The sequence below is a fragment of the Empidonax traillii genome, unplaced genomic scaffold, assembly GCF_003031625.1.
Source record: "Empidonax traillii isolate 1590-97213 ecotype Southwest subspecies unplaced genomic scaffold, ASM303162v1 scaffold139:size1643147, whole genome shotgun sequence".
Classification (NCBI taxonomy): Eukaryota; Metazoa; Chordata; class Aves; order Passeriformes; family Tyrannidae; genus Empidonax; species Empidonax traillii.
This window is the reverse complement of record NW_020955332.1, coordinates 1,352,305-1,375,908: the sequence shown is the minus strand read 5'-3', so window position 1 is coordinate 1,375,908 and position 23,604 is coordinate 1,352,305. Positions and strand designations below refer to the sequence as shown.

Sequence of the window (23,604 nt, the reverse complement as noted above, 5' to 3'; positions counted from 1 at the left end):
TTGGTCAAGCATGACTTCCTCGTGGTGAATCTTGCTGATTCCCCCAGTCATGTTCTTGTCTTTTATGTGCCTAGAAATGGTTTCCAGGTTAGTTGGTCCATCACCTTCCTAGGTACCGAGGTGAAGTTGAGCAACCAGTTGATTCCTTGATCTTCCTTTTTGCCCCTGAAGATAGGAATGACAGAAGAGTGTATTTAAATAAAAGGTTAAAAGGACAGCATTGGAAAATAAACCAATAAAGGATTATTGTATACCAGTTACTTGTCATCTACATGATTGCAAAAATGTATAGTGCCCATACTGGATCTGAGTAATGAATGTGTCCCTTCTCCTCTACTGAAAATATGTGCTTTATAGATGAAAATACACGTAAAAGATTGCAAAGTTTATTTGCCTCCTTAATTTGGCAGAAGTATCTAATACCTGCTGAATAGGGGATAACTTAAATTGATTAGTGTGGTTCTATTCAAAAAAAATGGCTCAGTTTTCCTTAAGGCAGAATATTCCAAGTCATGCTAGATACTAAGCTGATCGTGTGGAGGATGTTCTGGTTTCAGTTTTTTTCAGTGATATTTGCAAATAAACTATTTTCAGTAATTTCAGAATAATTTAAGGCAGCGGGCATTGCTTGCTTTCAGTAGGTACTTCAACATGAGAACCACTTTGAAGAGTAATGTAATGGCCATTAGTCAAAACTGTGAAAAATGGCAGTGTAAGGCCTGCATATCAAAGATTCTTGATGCTCTGCTGTTTGCAAGGACAGTGTTTCAGAAAAATGTAGCATAAAAATTATTTTGAATGAGAAATTTTTAATACAGAACCTGAAGTAAATATATCTAGGAATTGCTATAACCATCTACTTTGTTCAATAAAACCACATAAGACAGTCTTGAATGTTGTAAAAAAGATAGTAGCCTCAGTAACCCTGAAGGCTCCACTTGAAAATAAATGACCAAAATTGTGTACCTGTTCCCTTCTACTTGCCTTTTTCATATCAGATTTTTAATGCTATTTTTAGTTTATTTAGTGCTGCTTAGTCTCCTATTTTTCATGAGGTCTTATTCCAAAGCATACAACAAGGAATAGATTGTCTAGTACTGGTGTCAATACTTAAAAATAATTGCTGTGGGAGTCAAGCAGACCTGTAAGAGAAAATGAGATGGATCTTAGTGCAGCAAGATTCCAAGCATTTGTCATGCTATCTTGCACCTCTACAAAAAGTGGTAATTTTTAGATAAAGCACAACACTAAATTAAACAGTAAGTTTAAGAAATGTCACTGCCTTGTTATGCAGTTTTTTGCCTGTTGCACACTTCTGTGCTCACTGTGTGCAGTACTTAGCATTAATATCTCAAAAGGCCACTCTCTCCATAAAGCTTAGTCATGTATGAGTCCTGTTGGAGGAAAACTACTGAAAATCACGTTTCTCTTTATGATTGGGAATAAAATTTTCCAGTGACACCAGTTGTGACTTCCCTGTTTGTTCTTTTCCAAAAATTTCAACACCTTGTTTATGCCAGTATTATATGGGCTGGAAGGGACCTCTTGAGGTCCTGTGCTCCAAACCCAGAAATAGGGCATGATCCCTGCTACAGAACACTTCTATAAGGCACTGCTTTTCACTGTACCTTATTCAAGTGGACCACAGTGCAGTCAGGTAGCCCAAGATCCATGGGATCAAAGAGAGAACAAGACTGTCCTAAGAAATAACATGGCAGCAAGGGGTATTTGGGTATTCTTAAGAATAACTGTGTGCATGCAAGGTTGTTGTTTCAACTCATCCTACTAGTGCAAACCTTACTTAATTTATGCCTAAGTGTAGGTGACTTAAGAGAAGTCCCTGTCTCTCTGTGAATCATGGCAGACCTTAAGCACTGTGAACAAACGTCATCTGAATTTGAACAAAAGCCCTCCTATGTGCCTTGAAGCATCTTAAGCAGAAATACAGGCATACCCAATTATAGAATAGAAATCTCAGGAGGATAAGAAATTCCAGAAAATGGTCTTTGTTATGCTGAGAGAATGGGGGGGGGCAACGTAGTATTGCAGGTAACATTAAAGGTAAGAGGAAGATTTTTTTTTTTTTTTGTTCCAGATAGCTACTGAATATTGCTTTGCATGAGCACTATTGTACAGATGCAGCATTGATAAATACTAGGTGAAGGTTAGTTAGTTTGTTTGTGCAAACTGTGTAGCTGTAAAGGTATTGGACAGTGCTTTAAGGAGCAAATGTCCATCAGTGAAACAAATGCAGTAATAATGTCTAGAAATATTTACTGTGCTAACAAGCTTGAAAATAGGTTTGCAGTTTTTCTTTAAGTAACTAACTGTGAAGTAACCTTAAAACCTATTACTTTAGGTACTGGCAAGGGAGCAAAATGGCACAGAAACTGCTGATCAAGACATATCGTAACAATATTGGAAATGGCTGTCTTAAAGGATTGTATTTTTATAGAAAATAATTTTATACCTTGTGTCTTCACTGCCTTTCTTATTTACTGAGTGATGAAACAGAAATATGCATTTAATAATTCTTGAAAATGTTCATTTGACAAAGCAGAGGCCCTAAATGGATTATTCCTACTATATTTTTAAATTTTTAGTTTAGGTAATGAGATTAATTTGCTACAGTAATAATTATCAAAGAAAAAAGACTGCCATTTGAACTCTGTTTAATTCTTACTAATATATGCAAAAGTGCTTGCTTTCTGTGAAAAGTTTGCATTCAAAACTAACCCTGTCAAGCTTTAATTTTTTTCGAATTTGTGCTTTTAGGTCGTTACCAGAAATCTAATCTGGAGTAATGACAATTTGCACATATGATGTAATTCTAACAGTTATTCTCTGCAGTTGAAAGAAGTTCTATATTCAGAATTTTAAAGATGTTTAAACAAAAGAAAAAAAAAGCCAGTTTTGTGAAGTTAAGCAATGTGTCAGATATGCTTCTTTTTACAGCTTCTCTGACCCATAGTGTTCCTTACAGAGTTGGAGTAGACTCAAGTGTGCAAAGTTTTGTGGCAAATTCTGTTCTGAAATATTCACTGTTAGTTCTGATTGGTGTTCAGGATAATAATTTAAAGTTTTATGGCATATATACTGAGATTTGGTCAGTTGTAAAATATTTCATTTTGAATTGTCACTTTTACAAAATTCTTGATGTGCAAAAGTTTACTTTCAAAAACTATACTTTTTCGGAGCATTGGGAATCAGTATGCTGTGCTTCAGATCATAAGCTCAGACATGAAAGTTATAATACAGTATAGAATCAGGGAACCCATGGAATATTTTTCCAGCAGGTGATTTCCCAAACATTTTGATCTTGAGCAAAGTATGTAAAGTCAACCTAAGAATTTTTGGCAAGAGGAACCAAGTATTTCTTTGAGAGATTAGAGTCAATTTGAGTATGATGGTACCTGTGCTGCAGAAGTGAATTTCAGTTCATTGGAGCTCTTTGCTGGAGGTTTTCAGTGGAGGCTTGCTCATACAAGAGGAGGTCAGTAGTGTGACAGGATTCTATTCACTGTTGGAATACTCTGGAGCTTCCTCACTGCTTTTTACAAACACCAAGCTCGTTAGGTCCAGTTGGCAGGAAAGTAAAGGATTACCTGAAAAATGACATCTTTTGTGTCCGTTAGTTGAACTTCAAAGTTCTCCTAATCTAAATACTAAGATTTAATGACCTCAGTGACCTCAGAAGTCTTAGTGACTCTGTCAAAACCACATTATGGGTATGATAAAGGTGTGAGTGAAGCAGGTTCTGTTGGTGCCAGCCCAGGGCCCAGCCTGGTGGTGCTCTCCCACCATTATTAGGTAATCAGTTCCAGTTAAAGGCTGTGCTCATTGATCAACCACTTTGCTTTGTGTTTTTGTGATGAGTAAAGGTGTATTAAACCCATGTGAGGAAATGCACTTCCTATGTTACTATTATAAACTAGTTTGTATTAATTTCAAAAATTGACATTTCAATGGATTCAGGTAAACAGCCTGATATTGGTATGAGAAGAACTATAAACAGATTTATGAAGTAATTTTCATAATCAAATTTCACTTCAATAGTATCTTATGTTTTGAAGTCTCTAGGCAAGAGCTCCCTTTTCCAAAGAAGAAGAATGCTGTTATTAGCCTTAAGGTTTATAAAGGAAAAGATCATGAGCACAGGTTGTGTGCATCAGTGCTTAGCATCTCTAAATGCTGCATGTTCTGCAGATATTCTTTGCAAGAAGGCTAAATAATGTCACTAGTCTGCTTCTAGTTTTTAAATCTAAGCTTCTAAAAACTTGATTTTTTTTTCTCTTTAATATTGAAGAACTGTATAGTTTGGTTGCTGAAATGACTTGATAAATTATAGACAGCTCTTTACCTAGTGCATGATATGCAGTGGTTCAGTTTAAGAGTTTATAGGACTTGTTTTGAAGCTATCTTTGAACGTAAATTTATTTAAAAAGTGGTTGCATAAAAATGAAGATATAAAGATGATTTTTACAATCACGTGCCATGTTCCTTTGACCATAACTGCCACATAGGTCATTACAAATCAAGTTCATTATGATAAACAAATATAGCAAAGGACTTTTACTCCCAATATTGAAGCAGCATCTTTAATGAGAATTTTTTAAGCAAGGAATCTTTTCAGAAAGGTTACTTGTGTTTATTTTTTTTTTCCCTTAAAAGCCACAGAAGAAAGAGGATCAGCAATCAGAAGCTAAAGCAAGTCCAAAAAAGTCATCAGAACCCACGATTGACCTTTTAGGACTTGGTAAGCAGTACATAATTACCTGGTTTTAAATCAAACACATATACCTAATTTTTTATTTCAATAGACATACTTTTATTTTTGCTCTGTTTACTGATTGCTATATAAATTTGAAAACCATAAGATTGAATCTTTGAATTTGAAAATATAAAGGAGAATGCCACAGGGATATGGGTATATACTTATGTTTTGCTAAGGACAGTAATGAGCTCCTCTGGGAAGGGGAAGTTATCAAAGTGATCTTCAAAGGGCTTGTGAACTGTTGTATTTCGATGTTTATGGTACAAGTGTGCTTTTCAGTGAAAATGCTGAGGTTTTCTGTATTGTGTATCTGTAAAATACCTTGTAAAATTCCTGTATCAGGTAAAAGAACAGTAGACTGTCGGACTGCAGCTGACTAGTGTCTTGTAAACCTTAACACCTTGGGCATTTCAGTGTTGTGTACTAACTGCGACCATCGTTCATTTTTATCTAAAATGCCTTTTTGTTTTCTGACTGGCAGGTAACTGTGCTTGTCTTGTAAATAAACTAGTTTGAAGTACAGTAATTTAATTTACCCTGTTGTGTATAGTCCATATTCGTAAAATATGTCTTTCATTTATCTATGGTTACTCTAACTGTGCTTCTTCCATTTGATACATGGAAATGGAAGAATATAATATTGCAGTAACTATTTTTATTTCCTTTTGTTATTTTCTAAAAGTTGTGAGTGGATTTTAAAAGTATTCCCTTTATATCAATATAGTGGTTATTCTTAGTTTTCAACATAATTTCTACAGGATATTGGAGGAGGCTGAGAAGTCATTTAAATGTCATTAGACTAAAAACTTGACTTTGTAGGAAAATGGTTTGGGTTTTTGTAATTTTTTGTTTCAAGGTATGAATGATGTGACAAAAAACCAATAAACGTCTTCTCTGGTTTAGAATTCACACTCTTATCCAAAATGCATGTTATTTTCCCTCTGGATGTAGACTTAACTGTAAAGTATTGTTTTTGTATGGGTTATGTCTATGTTGTGGTCCGTATCTCATTCCAAGTAATCTGCTACTATAGGCAAGCAAATCTTAATTAACACAGTAGAATGAATGTAGAATGAACCTATTAAAAAAAAAAAAAAAGTAATTTAGACTTGATACAAAGCTGATTTCCCTTTATTTTCTTTTGGCAGAACAGTAACCTAATTAAGAAGTAAAATTCAATCAATATGTGGTTTTAAGATTACTAGGCTTCTGTATTCTTTTGGTAATGATTTGGAAAGAATCTCGGTAACACTGTGTCATGATATAATAATAAATTTGGATTGCATAGGCTAACTAGAGATGTAGTATGCAATGGAGAGAGTATTATAATTGGTGTTCAACAGCTGTGCTTCTTCAGTGAGGTATACAAAGGGCAAAGTTTATAATATATATGTTAAAACTCCCTAATTTTAAAGGAGGGAATGCTTAAAGATCTTTTAAATAACAAGTTGAAAGGCAGTGTAATAAGCCAGTAGCACTTGGAATCCACTGAGCTGCAAATCAAATATGTGTTAATGAGAGCAGACCTGCATATTCCATTGGGAGAATTGTCTTTTAATTAACACTCGCAGTACACTACTTCAGATGGTATTAAAAGAGAGATCACATCAACCCAGTACATCATACAAGAATAGCACAGGTTGGAAAGGACCTCAAAAACCCTCTGGCCCAACCTGTCTGAAGGAGAGCCTAGAGGAAATTATCCTGTCTGATCACATCCTGAGAACCTCCAGTGATGGGGACTCTACTACATCTGTGAGAGGTTGTTCCAGTAACTATTCTCACTGTAAAAAATTTATGCCTTATGTTGAGATGAAACCTCTCTGGGCACAACTTGTACCTGTTGCCCTTGTCTTCTCTATGTGGCTCCTTGTGAGGAGAGAGCCTCTGTCCTCTTTGTAGCTGCTCTTTAAGTATTGGCATGCTGGGATGAGATTCCTCCTGAGCCTTCTCCAGGGAGAAAAGGCTGAAATCAGTCAGTCTTCCCTTACAGGGCAGGTTCTGCAGCTCTTTGGTCATCTTCATGGCCCTCCTTTGGACCCTCTCCAGACTATCTGCGTCTGTCTTGAACTGGGTTGGGGGGGCAGAGCTGGGCACAGACTCCAGGTGGAGCCTGGGAAGTGCTGAGTCGAGTGGGGTGATTGCATCTCTGTCTCAACTGGTAACACCCCTGAGGATGCAGGCCAGAATCCCACCTGCCTTTGGTGCTGCAGTCACGCGCTGCAGATTAAAATGTTTGATATGTCATATCAAATAATATTAAAATGTATATGATTGCTTAGCTCATTCTTCTTAGTGAGCAGACATGTTCCTAATGAGGATTCATTCTCTTAGGACTTCATTTCAAATGAAGAACAGTAGTAGCTTTTAGTAGGGCAGATCAAAATTGCTTGTGATAGCAGGCTAAGTAATTTTAATAGATCAGAATTCATGCTAGAGTAATTGTGGCTTTCAGAACAGCCCAGCTTCTTTGCCAGGTGTTTTCTTGAGTAACCCTCAGTGCTGGCTTTGGGTATGGGGTTAACTTTTGGGTCATTGCTCTTTTATTATCTCAGTGGGTTTTGTAATAATGACCTCATAATCCTGAGACAGGACTTAGCCTGTGAAAACTGAAGCTACACAATACCTTAAAAATAAATGCTTTCATTTTTCTTCACAAATTGCAAAATTTTCAAGATATTATGTCTAGGCAAATTGTGTCTTTAAATCTTATAATAGGAGGAGATAGTATCTTTGTAATATCCTCAGTGATCATACTATCACGTCTGTGTTTCTTCTGAACCTTTTTTAAATAGATTTGTATGGTTCCATTGAGTTCCTGATCGGGGACTTATTATTGAGATCCTGTTTGGATATTCACTGTTTGATCCAACAACATTCGTGCCTTTTGGCCTTTTGTTTCAGAACAGATTTTAGTTTAGTACTCCACACACAGAAAGGTGGGGAAATGGACATGTAAAAGCTAAATATTGTTATATTCTCCACAAGCAGTAGTATGCTTGCTGTGTTCTTGCTGTGCAGCTCCAAATTCCTTCCCTCTGTTACCAGGCAGTGAGAAGTCACAGCCAGTTTCTGTAGGCTAAACCTGAAACTGCTTTTGTAGTCATCTCTACAATTATTTGGATCTTATCCATGCTGGGAGGGTGCCCTGCTGAAAATGTGGAGGCTTAAAATTGGTACTAAAATCAATAATAGGGGATTTTATAACATGAATTTTTAATATCATAATTATAGGAGACATTTTTCAATTTGAAAGTCACAGTGTGTAAACCACAGTTCTTCAGCACTTAAATGATTGGTGGTGCTGTATTTTCATCTCAGTGTTAACCTTGTGCTCTGTGCTCCTTTTGGGGTTTTTGTCTTACAAGGTAGGTGTCTCCACTTCTGCCAGGTTGATGTAAACATTTTTTTTTAATCTTGTAAAAAACTGTGTAGTAGCTATGTACATATGTGGAATATTGGAATGTTACACAGGCAGTTTTGGATCATTGTGTTTGTCAAGGAATGTCACTTAGAAATTATTTCAACATACAGAAAAAGGGAAAAATTAGGATTTTTAAATACAGAATTATCAGAGAGAAGAAAAGTGCATTTTCCATATTCTGCATCATTTACCATGTTTAGATGTGCCCTTCATAAAATGGACAATTGCACTTTCTGGAAAAGTCATTGTATTAAGTTACGGTGAATGACTAAAAGAAAAGAGATTAATTTTTTTGTTATTATGTACTGGATTTGATGTGTGGGGCATTCATCCGACATGGTTGGAGGTAAAGTATGATATGCTGAAAGCTGCTTATCTCCTTCTGCATGGGAAATATTCTCTGAAAGAATTCTGTGAAGCCCAGAGAGCTTAATCATGGTATGAAATGTAGCTGAATGTTGCATAACTGAGAAGTGTACTTTTGTTGATACTGTTTGTAAGTACCAAAGAGCATGATTGGTCCTAAGTTGGAAAACTGGATTTAAGAAGTAGTAAAGATACATAAGTATGTAAGTATGCATATATAGATTCCAGATTCCTAGAATCGTAGAATAGTTCAGATTGGAAGGGCCCTTTAAAGGTCATCTAGTCCCACCTCCCTGCAATGAACTAGATGAGGTTGCTCAGAGCCCTGTCCAACCTGGCCTTGAATGTTTGCAGGGATGAGGCATCTACCACCTGTCTGGGCAACCCATTCAGTGCTTCACAACCCTCACTGTGAAAAAATGTCTTTCTTGTATCTAGTCTGAATCTATCCTGTTTAAGTCTAAAACCATTACCCCATTTCGTATTGCTACATGCCCTGATAAAAAGTCTGTCTCTTCTTAGAGGTCTCCTTTAGGTACTGGAAGGCCACAGTAAGGTCTCCCTGGAGCTTTCTCTTCTCCAGGCTGAACAACCCCAACTCTCTTAGTCTTTCCTTATAGCAGAGGTGCTCCCACCCTCTGATCATCTTCATGGCCCTCCTCTGGACCCACTACAACAGGTCCATGTCTATTTTGTGTTGGGGGCCTCAGAGCTGGATGCAGTAGTCCAGGTGGGCTCTCACAAGAGTGGAGTAGAATCCCCTCCCTCATCCTGCTGGCCGCACTGATTTTGATGCAGCCCATGATACAGTTGGGTTTCTGGGCTGCAAATGCACACTGCCGGCTCACATCCAAGTTTTCATCCTCCAGTGTTCCCAGGTTCTTCTCTGCAGGGCTGTTCTCAGTCTCTTCATCCCCCAGCCTGTATTCATAGCAAGGATTGCCCTGACTCGGTTCAGGACCTTGTACTTGGCCTACTACCTGTTGAATCTCATGAGGTTTGCTTGGCCCCAGTTCTTGAGCTTATAAACATGTTAACATTTGTAGTATTGCTGCAATGTTAATCTTATGCTTAGATACCCAATATATCTACCCAAAATGAAAATATTTACAACCATTTGGGTATGCAGCATTGTTAGATTTCTGGCTTTTCCACATTTCATTTTCAGAAGTATTATATGGAAATTGCCTCCCTATGAATGCTTTTTCACTTCTGCAAAGGTTTTAGCAGTAACTAAAATTTAACTAATCCATTAAATAATTCTGCAGTAATTTTGTCCAGACCTTGTTTGCTTTTTTGCCCCAGATTTTTGTTGAAAGTATGAACCTATTTATCTCAGTTCTGGCTGTCTAGTAATTTGGTATAAAAAATAATCATATGCATATTTTCCCTCTATTACAAGGCTTGGTATGGCTGTCATAAATTATTGTATATATAGAAATACATGGCTGCTAAGTAACAAAGTTCTTATGAATAGTTTGATCCCTAGAAAATGAGTTTCAGAAACATAATGCAAAGTTTAGCAGCAGATCTGCTTTCTTGCTGTTTGGTCTCTTGCTGTCCCTTTAAAGCTCTTCTGCTGGTCATTCTCACTATTGATACAGATAAATATACCAAGGAGATCAATGATGTATATAAAAGCTATGATTTATATGAATAACAGAAGGCAGCAGTGAATTGGAAATTGTCATGTCAGGCATTAATAAAATACATAGAGAAAAAGAACGTAAACTTCACTGGAACCCTTCACTGTATTTTTAAATGTATTGTAAATAGCTTTTGTTTCTGCTATCAAACTTGAAATTGAAAGCAGCATCTGCTGTTGCACAGATACAATCTGTCATAGTGTCATAAATTGTAAGAAGAGAAGTTTTAGAACCACCACTAGGAGCAACAATGAAGAACAGTGTCTGTTGAGTCTTCATGTTACCTTCTCCAGCTGAGCATGAAAGCTCTGCCTTGCATGTACTCTCAATGCAGTGGCTTCTGCCACATCTAATACTTCATCCCAAGCTACAGATGCGTTCTCCAGAAAAGTGGTGGAGGTACTGTTTATTAAAAGTTAATTGCTTCAAAGTAATTCTGTAATGGTTGAAGCTATAAATCTCTCAAAATATTCTGACAGACCCATTTAACTCAATGTGATTTTTACCTGTTCCCTGGACAGGCTACAGCCATGTTTCTTTCCGTCATATACACTCCACCTCTTCTAATCAGATTTAAATGGTAGGTGGCACAAGCTGAATGAATAGTGATATACTTAGAATAGTTAGAACTGTACTGGATTATCTTTCTTATACTAGAGAACGATTTAAAATATGGAGGGAAAGGAGAAAATGCTTCTTAATCTGTGACCTCTGTATAAGAACTGTGAATTATTATACTGAAATACAAGTCTTTGTATGCCTGCATGCATATATATTTAAATGAAGACACTAATATTGCTACAATTAATAAACTGGAGTGAAAACATTGTTAGGTTTCTTCTATTTTCTGAAACCTAGTTCTTTTAGTTTTTGTGCAGGGAAGAGGGAATATTTTTGGAGTTGCTTTTTAATAGATAGAAATATTCCAACTGTTTTTTGAAATCAGTAAGACAGGATCATCTATTAATACTATTCCTACAGGCGTAAAACTGTGTTATAAACACTAATTCAAAATGTCTGGTTTCTACACCAATAGAGATAGCAAGGTATTTTATTTATTCAGTAAGAGAGGAAAGGTATGTACATTACCAAATAACACTCTTACAGAAGCAATCTAGCAAAAATCTGGGTTTTCATAGTATTAATTTATAAGCAGCATGTTAAGTGCTTGAAAAATACTGTGTTTTTGCAAATATATTGTGTCATGAATGTTCTAAATATGTGAAATGCTTGTTTAAGTAAATGATTGCATTTAAATTTTCAGTCTTCTACATTAAACTCTTACATTCAGGGAAACTAAATCACTTTCAAATATGACAAGAGAGATACGTTTTTAATACAGGTTCCTGACTGAGGAAATGAGAACATTAAATTATTAACTCCTGACAATCCTTTTGCTTGAAAATTATGCACAGTTCTAAATTTATCTGAAACAGTGAACCTTTGAGATGTTTTTGGAACTGCCAGTCTGCAGAGTGACCTCAAATTAATGTTGTTGCTTAAATTTGTCAGTACATTTATTTACACACGTCTCAAAGCACTAGTGTGGATGGAACAGTGGAGCAGATTATACATATTGTCATTTTGCTGTCCACTGACTTCCATTTATTGCATTAAGATATAAGTAACTATCATAATCATAGATGAGTATGTAGCTTTGCTTTCAGAATCATTGGAATGGCAATCCCCCAGCAAAGTCAAATCAGAGCAGTAGAACATTAACTCTACCCCAGCCAAAAATTGGTGTGATGATCTTCTGAGTGGATTGTATCAGAATGCAATGCCTTCTCATACGAGTTAGCCGTGAAAAAACATGCCAGTCCTATGATGTTAGAAGCAGTTTTTTCAGTGTACTGTAATCTAGGGATTTTAGAGTAGTGATCCTTCTGTGATGTATAATCACCCATGCCAGTCACAGCAGGGTTTCAGTTGCAGAGAATGTTTTGACTTAATTCAACTATTTTGTTCTGCCAGAGAAGTTCTGCAGTGAGATTTGATAATTTTGAGACTAAAATTCTTTTGCCTGAAAAAGCTTTCTCAAATTTGCTGTTAAGACTATGCAGTCACCATAGTCTTCAGTAGAATCTACAGTCATCTTTGTATTTGTCAAGCTCTGTATAATGACAAACCGCTTGTGATATGCTTAGGCATAAATTTATGAGCCAGTTCTTACCACTTGATTTTGAACAGCTTAAAATCAAAAGAGAAATGGTTCTTCTGTTCCCTAAAAAACCTTTTGTGATATTTTTGTCCCTATATATTTTCAAGTATTTTCTTGAAATTCTCCTTAAAGTGTAATGCTCCATCCCTCTCATTGTCTTGCACGTATCCACCTTCACCTGGATCAGTAAATGTATTCACATGTTAAAGTGGTTACTGGCACCAAGGCTGTGGAAGGTTAGCTCTGTACAGAATGAGAACCATGGGTTCTTATGGATAATTATCCCAGTCTGCCTGGCAGGGGTATTCATGTAGAGCTATAGAATAAAGTTCATGCAAAGTACTTTTGAGAAAGGGGGGAGAATGGACTTTTTTCCTAATGAAAAGTTCACTTACGTACACTTGAGTAAATTAGCAGATCAAGAATAACTTCATAGATTCTAAATGGAAATCGTAACTCAAGAGCACAGATGAATGTATTTTGTCTGATACATGGCTACCAAATTTGGGCCTTCTCAGTAAGACATCTGTTAAAATTCTTACTAAAAATGTTGGTGTGCTTGAAAAAGACTCCTGAAAAAATGAGTAATGTGTACCGATAAGTTTGTGTGGCTGTCCTTAGGGAAATCTTAAGTGTTTTGTTTTGTTGTTGGTTGTTTTTTAATGAAGCACATTAGTATGCCATGTTTTTAGGGAAAGAAGTCTTTACAAAATCTGAACAATATCACAGTCTGAAAAATATCTCAGAAATTGAGTACATCTTTGATGGGGGCAGGGTAGGAGGGAATAGGAAGCTTTATTTTCATGCTGTTAAGATATTAATAATTTTCCCTTTACATGTGATTCTATTGTCTTTTTAAGATGGTCCAGCTGAAGCATCTGTTACAAATGGAGGCACTGCTGCTGTCACAGCACTGAATGATGACCTGGATATCTTCGGCCCAATGATCTCTAATCCTTTACCAGCAGCTGCTGTACCTCCTGCTCAGGTACAATTTATTTACTAGTTTCTTAGTTATGTGTGTGTGTAAATGTGTGCATGCACATGTATATTTTCCTTCAGGGAATTGTTCATTCACACAGAAGGAATGATCACTTCGCTACTCTCATGGCTGAAGATGCTTTAGATGTAATGGTGATATTTTTCTCACCTCTTCAAGCTTCTGCACTGCTTGGATGTAGATATAGAATTAGGAAATGGTGTGGTCTTCCCTTCTGGTTATCCAGCTAAACTGGATTCTCTCTTATCCTGATGATGGTAGTCATGTTTTCTTTTATTATAGTCTTTTGTCTTGTTCTTTTTTTAGTTGCTGAGTATAATTTTAGTTAATGTTCTCAGGTTGCTGGGCTTTAAGTCATCCTTTTTAAGACCTCTTATTGCTTTGTGATGCTAATATTTGGGAAAGGCTGCAGCAGATGCTTCTCTCTAAGAACTGCTAAAGATTTTGGGTCTGAAGCTTCGTACTCAAAATCCAGAACGGATATCAAGAAAATCTAATATTGATACCTGGGCTGATCTGTGTTTTGTCTCATCTTGGAACTTGTATGTCTTGCTTTCCTCGAGGAAGAGTAGCATAATCCCACACAAAGAACCTGCTTAAACCTGCAGGTGTTGGTGTTGGACATGGCTGGTGCAGAATGCACGTGTGCAGGCTTCCTTACCCCAAACCGGCTGCTCAGAGGGTGGTTTTGGAGGAGTAGTGGGCTAACCTCCCCATTTGGGGAGTCCTGTTAAGGTAATTTAGAAGCTTATTTTTGTGTAAGGCTTTGTGCCACTCAGCTGAACTGGAAAGATTTGTTTTTATTCTTGAATTTATGGTTTGGGACATGTGATCTGTACTTGTTTGTCTTTACCAGTTAGTTTTCATAATATATGTGAAATGGAAGGGATGATGATGAAAAGGAGTTCTGAGTACCTCAAAACATATGCATGTTGTTCAGCAGAGTTCATTCTTTATCCTTTTCTCTCCCTTCCCCTGCTTGTTGCTGAGGGCTGACTCTGTGCAACATGCTAGTAGGGTTTTAGAGACTGAAACCACATTTCTTTTTAAACGTAATACTACAGATGGGGCAAACTTCCAATGTGCCTTAAGCCACCCATAAACAGTGAGGGAAATGAGCTGTGTACATGTATTTAGCTATGGATGTGTTAGCTAAAATTGTGAAGGAAATTGTTGGTCTAATTTTCTTGTCCCTTTTGGAAGTCTATGTTCAAAGTACCAGGAAGAACAGTATTTGGGTGCTTGTTGTCTGCTATCCTAACACATTATGTCAAAATTGATCTAGAGGAACCTACCTGTAAAGCTAGATGTAAAAAGCAGTCGCCCATTTCCAGCTTCCCTGTGTTTTGTAATGTATCCAGTTTGTAATGTAGATTGAGTAGATTTAAATCTATGAAGTTTCCACTTGGCCCTAAAATCAATGGGCCATGGTAGTAGTGCACAGAATGGATAGGACTGAATTCTGGTTTTCCCCCTTTCCAGTCTTTCTGATGCTGGAAGTGACAACCTCTGTATGTAGTTACTGTCTGCTCAGGAGAGAAGAGAAAAACCTTTTTGCTTCCGTTCCATGAACATGTGAAGTGACCTGCTGGTAAACAAATGATTTAGCTATAGAATGCAGGAAATACAAAGGAAGGCTAAATATTTAAGAGTGAGAACAAGAAAAGTGAAGGGAGATACCTGGATGACAATTACGACAGGTGGTGGGTTAAGTAATGGAGTGGCTGCTAAAGCATAATGAATTACATGTATATAGATAATTTAAAATGCATTTCTACAATAAAGATTTGGTCACTAGATCTTCTGTGAGAGAAGTATTCTGAAATGTAGTTTATCTTCATGCTAGTTTCTAGGCTAAAGATGGTATTTATTAAATTGATTAAAAAATGCTAGAAAGGATGACAATATTCTCAGTATCTAGTCTGTATCACCTTGTTTGTGTATGAGAAAATCTGAATATATTTACTTGCTGTAAACAAACCTGTCCAGATTTTTAGTAACTTTTTTCATTTTTCTTAGTTCTATAATCAGGAACAACAAATGAAACTTTCATCAAGCATTTTTTTATCAAGCACATGATCCTTATGGCATATTGCAAGATTTAAAGCTTGGTTATCTTTCATTTTTAATCAGTAATCTCAAAGAAAATGTAATATAATCAGATAATCTCCCCAGATAAGAGACAGGGACATGGTTAGGTAGCAGAAGACAGGTGATTACATGGGTTGCTTGGTAAACTAGGGCAAAGAAAATATTCTGGTTTGCTTTAGGATTAACAAGACCTCGCATGTGTTGCATCTCAGGACGGCAGTGTCTAGTCTGGGAACTGAGGCTGGACAGGAGCCTCTCATCTGGCAACAGTATGAGTATTTTGTAAGATCTTTCCCCTTGTAACATGGCTAAAAGTTGTATGGGATTCAGAGAAGAGTCGGGAGACTAAAAAGGTTGCCTTGTAATAAGAGGTTTTGTAGACTTGGTCTGTTTAAATTTCTGAAGTAAAAAAGTGGTGTGATTATGATGTGTGATTATTTTGTGCAAGGCTGCAGCTGGGAAAGTGGGCATGAACTCAGACTAGCAGTTGAGTAACCCTAACATTCAGTTCCTGTGCTTGGAATTGGAAAATTTAAAGTAGAAATTCATGGCCAATCCTTAATTTGAACTTGTCTGAATATCTATTAACAGACTATATTGAAATAAAAAATCCCCATGAAATAGAAGAAGGGATCAAGTATGGAATAGCATGGCTTTCTTTCTCACTGAGATATATACCATGATGAGATTCCACAGTGGGATTTGAAAGCGTTGAAGAAGAAGGGAGTGTAATGGTGCTCCTCAAACTGATTTGTAGAAGCAACAGATGACCCTTGAGTTTTCACAGGATTGCTTTTCTTTTCCAGATTAACCTGAAAGGCAGCATTTAGTGCTAAATGCACTTGGTTTTATGGCAGTGTGGGACACAGAAGTGTCTGTTTGAATGTTTTATTATGATCTCTGCAAACCTTAGGATTTATGTCCATTGTCATAGCCAAGACATGATTTTCAAGTGAAAACTAAAGCATTTGTTTCTCCTTTTTCAAATATGACTTCAGTGTTCAGGATCGTATGCATTTTCATTCTGCTTTCAGATACGTGTTTAAACTTTATCACAGTTTTCAAAAACACAAAAAATATTTTCCTACTGTTCAGCATAGCTGGATGCAAACTATTGGTTTTGTAAAGGACTTGTAAAGACCGAGTAACTTTTTCACTAGAATCTTGTCTAGAAGCAAACTCAAGGGGGTTTGAGAAGAGTTGCCTTAACCAGGTCCTACAGTAGAGCTAGATAAAAGGCATGTGCTAGAAATTTACCTATTGTGCAGTGCTTGTAGGCAGGAAAAAGGAAAAAAGAACATTTTGTGTTTTAAGTGATGCTTTTTCATGTGAAGTGAGCATAACTAAATTACGGCTATTAGAATAGGGTTTGTTGCATAATATTCTATAGGAACTAAGCAAAGGTCTGTTGTTCTTACTGATATTTAATTTCCTAAATGGTTTTAGCCAGAGTTTAATTCAGACTTTGTAATGGGTATGTCTTCCAGCAAAAGTGTGATCTTCCTTTATCAGTGAAACTTGTAGGGAGGAGGAAAAAGGGAGGACTGTGAGGTATTAGGTTTGGAAGTATTCACTGAAACATTTAATGTAAGTCTTTCTCCAAGCAGGGTGATAAAATTCAGTCAACTTAAACTTTGTTTTAATTTCTCTATGTGTGCCTGATTTGAAGTGTATTGTATTGGAAGCTCATAATTGGTTCAGTGGCTACAAAAGTATATTTTTAGAGAAATAGTGTATGTTCTTCATGATTTGTACCTGACAAATTTTCATGTAAAGTGCTGGTATATTTTAGGTAATTAGATGTTCTTAGACACTCATTTTCTGCTGAGGTCAGGTGCATGTACCTGGCACGATAGCCACTGATCAGCCGACAAGTTTAAACTTGTTAACAAATTGTGTTGTTAATAATGTGTCAAAGCTCTCAGTTCTTATGTAAAAATGAAGTTTGCTTTATTGTGAGTGTTATTTAAACAGGGTCTTACTTGAGAGCTGTTTAGTCCTATTCAAATATGATCAGTTGAAACGCTTGTAGCTTCCGCTCATTTTCAGGTATCCAAAAGCAAAAGTTTCATTCCTTCAAGTTGGGTTACGGCAATCCCAAATATGGGTATAGGTAAGGCAATGAGTCGGTTTGAGAGCAGCCCTGCAGGGAAGGACTTGGGGGTTCTGGTGGATGAAGATCTGAACCTGAGCCAGCAACGTGCATTTGTAGCCCAGAAACCCAACCGTATCCTGGGCTTCTTCAAAAGCAGAGTGGCCAGCAGGTTGAGGGAGGTGATCCTGCCTCTCTACTCTACTCTCATGAGATCTCACCTGCAGTACTGAGTCCAGCTCTGGGGTCCTCAGCAAAGGAAGGACATGGATCCCTTGGAACAGGTCCAAAGGAGGGACATGAAGATGATCCGAGGGACATGAAGATGATCCGATCACTCCTGTGAGGACAGGCTGAGAGAGTTGGGGTTGTTCAGCCTGGAGAAGAGAGAAGGCTCCAGGGACACCTTATAGTGACCTTTCAATACTTATAGGGGGGCTACAGGAAGGATGGGGAGGAACTCCTAATCAGAGAGTCTAGTGACAGGAGAAAGTGGAATGGCTTCCAACTGATTGAGGGTGGATTTAGATTAGATATTAGGAAGAAATTCTTTCCTGGGAGGGTGGTGAGGCACAGAAACAGGTTGCCCAGAGAAGCTGAGGATGTCCCACTTGATGCTTGGAGGTGTTCAAGGGCAGGTTGGATGGGACTTTGAGCAACCTGGTCTAGCAGAAGGTCTCCCTGTCCATGACCGGAAGGTTGGAACTTGATGATTTTTAAGGTCCTTTCCAACTCAAACCGTTTATGATTCTATGATTATGCTCTCTTTGGTGCTGGAAAAACCTTAGGTGGAACACAGTAGAAGAGCAGCCATCATGCTCCAGAACCAGAAAGGGTCAGCTGGACAGTCTAGAGAAAAGGAAAATTATTTAAAGTTCTAGAGAAGGAAAATCTGAAGAAAGAGTTGGAAATGAGACTGCAGGGGAGATACCTGTCTTCAAACCTAGAAAAGGTTGATTGCGAAGAAAATGCTGCATTTTTTGTCCTGAGTACTGGACATGCAACAAGAAATAAAGTTGAATTTTTATCTTATTTCAAGGTTAATTATATTTTTGGATATGGTCTTAGAAAGTGATAGAAATCTTAATCTGACTTTTTCAGGTGTTGCTAATAATTCCTAAAATAAGAAGAGATGAGATTTCCTTAGTTTTTTTTGTGTGAACTGAATATAGTTGAGTGCTCATTTCCTCATCAGTTATTACCAGGAAATAACAGTTGATTATTTTTAATGGAACTGTCTAGATGTCTAAAACCAAAATATGCAAAATCAAAAACAGGAAGAGCTGAAATAAGCAGCAAGTGCATTGACAGTGCAAAGATAAAAAGGATAAGAATTGTACACAGAATTTAAGAGCTTAATAATGTACTTAGTGCCTAACTTGCTTACATAAGAATAATGGTGTGCTAGGCTGTATTTTCCCTATGCAGGTAGCTCTTCCAGTCAGCAGGGAGAAATTGAGAATGTTGTGTTGGGACCATTATTTATCACCATATAAATGAAAAGCAGTGGAGGCCTGGCTTTTCTACAGCCCATCTGTTTTCGTACATTCCAGACAGGGACCTGCAGGTAGCAGGAAAGTGCACGTGCTTTTTTCTCCCCTGCAGTTCTTCGCTCAACTCCACGTCCCCTTCCCTCTTTCATTACTGTTGCCACCTCTCTTTCAATCTGTAGATGTTGGAGCAGCAGTCCCTGTCAGGGCAGAGGTTGACCCAGACAGAGTTTTGGATGATTGATGTGGCCCTGCAGCTTGCAGGCTGTGGGAGGTGCCTGGTGCCTCTCCCTGAGGCCATGAGAGATGGTCTTTCCCACAGGAGGTGAGCTGTTCTTCAAGAACTGTGCCACCAGGGGAGGAATTATGGCAGGAAGTGAGCAGGCTGTGCAGCATCAGAAAAGATGAGGGCCAGACAGGATCCTCTCAGCGACTCAGCATCTTCAAGAGCCCCAGAGCTTGACTGCACTGGAGACAGGCAGTCTGCTCCTGGCAGGGCAGTAAGTGTGAGCTCTGAGGTAGGTGAAGAATAGAAACTGGTGACTTCTGGCACTGAGAAAGTGGGCTCCAGCTCCACCTGAAGATTTCCTACCACGGAAGTGGTTCACAGCCCTCAAAGCTGAAGAGCTTCTTTCAAATGAAGCACCCGAGGTTGACAGATGTTGAGCTACGCAAGGCCACCAGGATGAAGAGGCGAGTGATAGTAGTGGGCAGCTCCCTGCTGCAGGGGACAGGGGAGCACCCCATCTGCAGATCTGACCTGTTGTCTAGACAACTGTCCTGCTTGCTAGGGTCTTGGATCTGGGATGTTGTGAAGGGAGTGCTTAAGTTTGTTCAGCCCTCTGTCACCCCTTGCTCTTCTTCCATGTGGGCACTGCCAGAGATAATTGGGAGTGAAGAGTTGGCTGCAGAGCCTGACTGCAGAGTCTGATGGGTTGAGGCCCTGGAGGGAAGAGGGACCCAGGAAAGGTGGTTGATATTCAAGGATCACCTCCTTCAAGCTCAAGAGCTGTCCATCTCAGTGAGCAGCAAGTCAGGCTCAAGATGCCAGAGACCTGTGTGGGTGAACAAGGAGCTCTTGCCAAACTAAAACACAAAAAGGAAGCCTACAGAAGGTGGAAAGAGGGAGAGAGTAACCTGGAAGGAATACAGAGGTACTATCTAAGCATGCAGGGATGGGGTTAGGAAAGCCAAAGCCCTGCTGGAGTGGACTGACGAGGGATTGTCAAAGACAACAGAAGGCCTTAGAAGTACATAGGTGACAGAAGGACAAGTAGGGAAAATGCAGGCCTGTTGCTGAAAGGGACAGTTTTCCTGGTTATACAGGACAGGGTAATGTAAAGGCCAAGTTACCAAATTCCACCTTCGTCTCAGTCTTAACTAGCAAGATCAGCATACAGGAATCCCAGGCCCCAGAGACTAGGGGGAAAGAGTGGGGCAAGGAAGATGCACCCTTGGTGGAAGAGGATCAGGTCAGGAAATACCTCGTGGTCCTGATGGGATACACCCATGAATACAAAGGTAGGTCAGATAGCTAATGCCTTTGTGAGGCCATTCTTGATAATCTTTGAATGACTGTGGTGACTGGCAGAGGTGCCTGAGGATTGGAGGAAAGCAAATGTCTTTCCTGTCTTCAGGGAGGACCAGAAGGACGATACAGGGAACTAAAGGCCAGTCAGTCTCACCTTGATTCCTGAAGTGCTTTGTCCAGTTCTGGGTTCCCACAGTTCAAGAAAGACATGGACATACTGGACAGAGTTCAGCAAAGGGCCTATAGGATAATAAAGGGACTGGAGCATCTGTCTTGTGAGGAGAGGCCGAGAGAGCTGGGATTGTTCAGCCTGGAGGCTCATGGGGATCTCATCAACATATACAAATACCTGATGGGATGGTGCAGAGGATGGAGCCGGGCTCTTTCCAGTGGTGCCCAGTGACAGGACCACCAGTAATGGACAAAAGCCATGTGGACTGTTACTGCTGTCAGACCAACATAAAATATTGAGGCTGTAATGATCTTCTTTTTTGCAGTCTTTTGGCAATTAAAAGACAAAACAAAAATACTTATTTGTAGTCTCACTTATTAATCTAAACTTCTTGTCAGCCACATGCTGTTTGTGCAGTCAGATGGCAAGTGTGAAGTGTCAGATTCAGCTGCCATATTTTGTGGTCCTGACACATGTGACCAATATTTCACAGTGAAAATTTCCTTTGGATACGTATTGCCTTTTACTGGTAATACATAAGCTATAGATTACAAAATTTATTTAAATTTAAACTTGAAGTATATTGAAGATGACTTCCAGTAGTTCTGAAAAATTCTGTTGCACTAATTTTAGTGGCATAATGACTGAGAGCACTACATGTAGGAAAATGATTATATGTATGCCAGGTGTGTTTTTACGGAGGCCTTGGGTAGCATGACAGTGTTAGATACCTAAAGATCATGTCAGTGTTGTTGGTTGTTGGTTTTGACTTGAATGCCACCTGTTTTCTTGCCATGTATTTTGCATTACCTTCCATTTATTCAGCTTCAGGGAGTGATTGTTCAGTGTGGATCTTCTATAACCAAACTGAATGAAGAGACATTAAATGAACATTTAGGATGTAAACATGACATGATCAGTCCTCCAGGTCTCCAGCTCTCCCTTCTAAAGAAAAGCAAACTCCTTCCTTGCTGCAGTGCAGGCAGTGGAGGGGAAGCCACCTCTGTTCACCCACTCCCACTGCTTATGTGTCCTCCTTCCTTCAGTTTGCTGAGCACGGCTGTCACACAGGGGGCTGTCTTAGGCAGATGCCATGGGAGGAGATCCTTGTCCATATGGAACAATTCAGTAATGGGACTTCCTGGACGTATGCACCATAAAACAAATACACTGCTGTTCAGGATGGGCATTTACCTGATTGTATTGTTACATCTGACTCTGGTATTTTTAAAGATTGGTTATGCCACCCTGATAAAGAATTGTCTAAAATAGAGGGGGCTTCCTGCTACCCATTTAAAAAAAGTTGATTTTGCATTGCAGTCAGAAATTCTTGTGAGTAGTAAGAGGCAGAAGGGTTTTTTTAGTAGGAAAAAATTGAGTTTAAGTGTACGTTGGCCAGAGAGAAGGTTTCACTCATCTTTTTCTGTCTGCTTTCCCTTTGTAGTGCTGTCAGCCCACTCTTTGTTGCTCACTAAGTCCTAGTGACTTTGACCCAAATTGGCTGTCATATAAATGAAGATTTTCAGTTGCCAGGAAGTTCCCATTTCCTGTTGTTTTTTTTCTCTTCCCTTTCTGCAGCAATTTTGAAGGTTTTTCACCATCAGCTATGTGAATCTACACTCCTTTCTCTTGGTTTGACAAATTTAACTGGTAACAGAATTGTTCTGTGGTTATTTCTTCCCTGATCTATGGCACTGCCTTCATCTAGAGGTTGTAGGCACCTCAGGAGTCAGATGTGTTTTCTGAAGCTACAAATTGAATGTTTGTATTGTGGTGTTTGTGTGAGCATAGTGGACTTTTCAGGGCATAGTCAGAAAAACCAGAAGGTAGAGGTTGTTGCTTTAAGGAAGATTTGTGAGTGTTCCAGATCTGAATATTTTGTGGTGTCCTCTTGCCTGTCTGATAAACTTGGGTGTGTGTTGACAGAAAACAGATGGAGCTGGTTACGTGTCCAGTTCTTTCACAGTGGTAGTCCAAGGAAGATTTTCCTTTCATGTGGGAAAGAGTTGAAACTCACATGCTGTGGGATGCGGCAGGTGTGTGCTAAGCAGTTGGGAATCATTTAGCTGGACTAAAATAAGGCCATAATGCAAGGATGCTTTGCAGTCCTGGCTCTTTTTCAATGTGCATACACTTGACTTGCTTTAAGGAAACAGGATGAGTTGTGTATTTTAAGGAATACAACAAGAACCCATGTATTGCCTCATTCCCTAAGCAAGCCCCCATATGGAACTTATGTGTACGAGCAACAAATTAACAGCACTGAGAGACACCTGGATATAATTTGTTTACAAAATATTTTAGTGTAAGAGCAATAAAAAGCCTGCCAGCCTGCCTGTATTTTAGTTTTTCAGTCCTACTACAGTAAGTTTTTGATAATTATGTTTCTCAATAAGTGAAACGTGCTTAAAGAACTCTAAGCCAATTATAAACATTGTATTTTAGAAATTTTATTACTTTAAGTAGATAACCAAAATTTTACTTATGCCTTTTCTCCAAAGATACATTTCAAAGCACTTAATCTTTTGTTTTAGCTCTTCTCTAATCTATTCTGCCTATGAGAGGATTAATGAGATGTGAATTGTAATCTCCTTATTGATTTCCTAATTATTTTTCATAATCTAACTCCAGCTCTTGATTCATGCTTCTCACTGATGAAAAATGTAGAAGCAACAGGAATGAATAATCTGTATGTGTATGCCCTGGAGCTGGTCGAGGATTTAGTTTTCTTTGTTTTGTAACCTCCATCTGGTCTGGTGGTGTTTCCTTATCATATACACTGCGTTTTTGTCTTTAGTCATACCACATCTTTTTAAATTCTCATTTACTTTAATTTAGTTTCTGCAAATGAGCAGGT

General features: G+C 38.4%; 1 protein-coding gene across 2 annotated transcripts in view; it reads left to right on the top strand.

The window, feature by feature from the left end:
- Positions 1 to 23,604, top strand: part of SMAP1 (small ArfGAP 1) — an 87,660-nt gene that overhangs the window by 60,863 nt on the left and 3,193 nt on the right. For both annotated transcript variants that reach the window (XM_027884210.1, XM_027884209.1), the window contains 2 exons: positions 4,672 to 4,756; positions 13,232 to 13,359. In XM_027884210.1, coding sequence (XP_027740011.1) covers positions 4,672 to 4,756; positions 13,232 to 13,359 — 213 coding nt within the window. The remainder of the gene's footprint in view (positions 1 to 4,671; positions 4,757 to 13,231; positions 13,360 to 23,604) is intronic.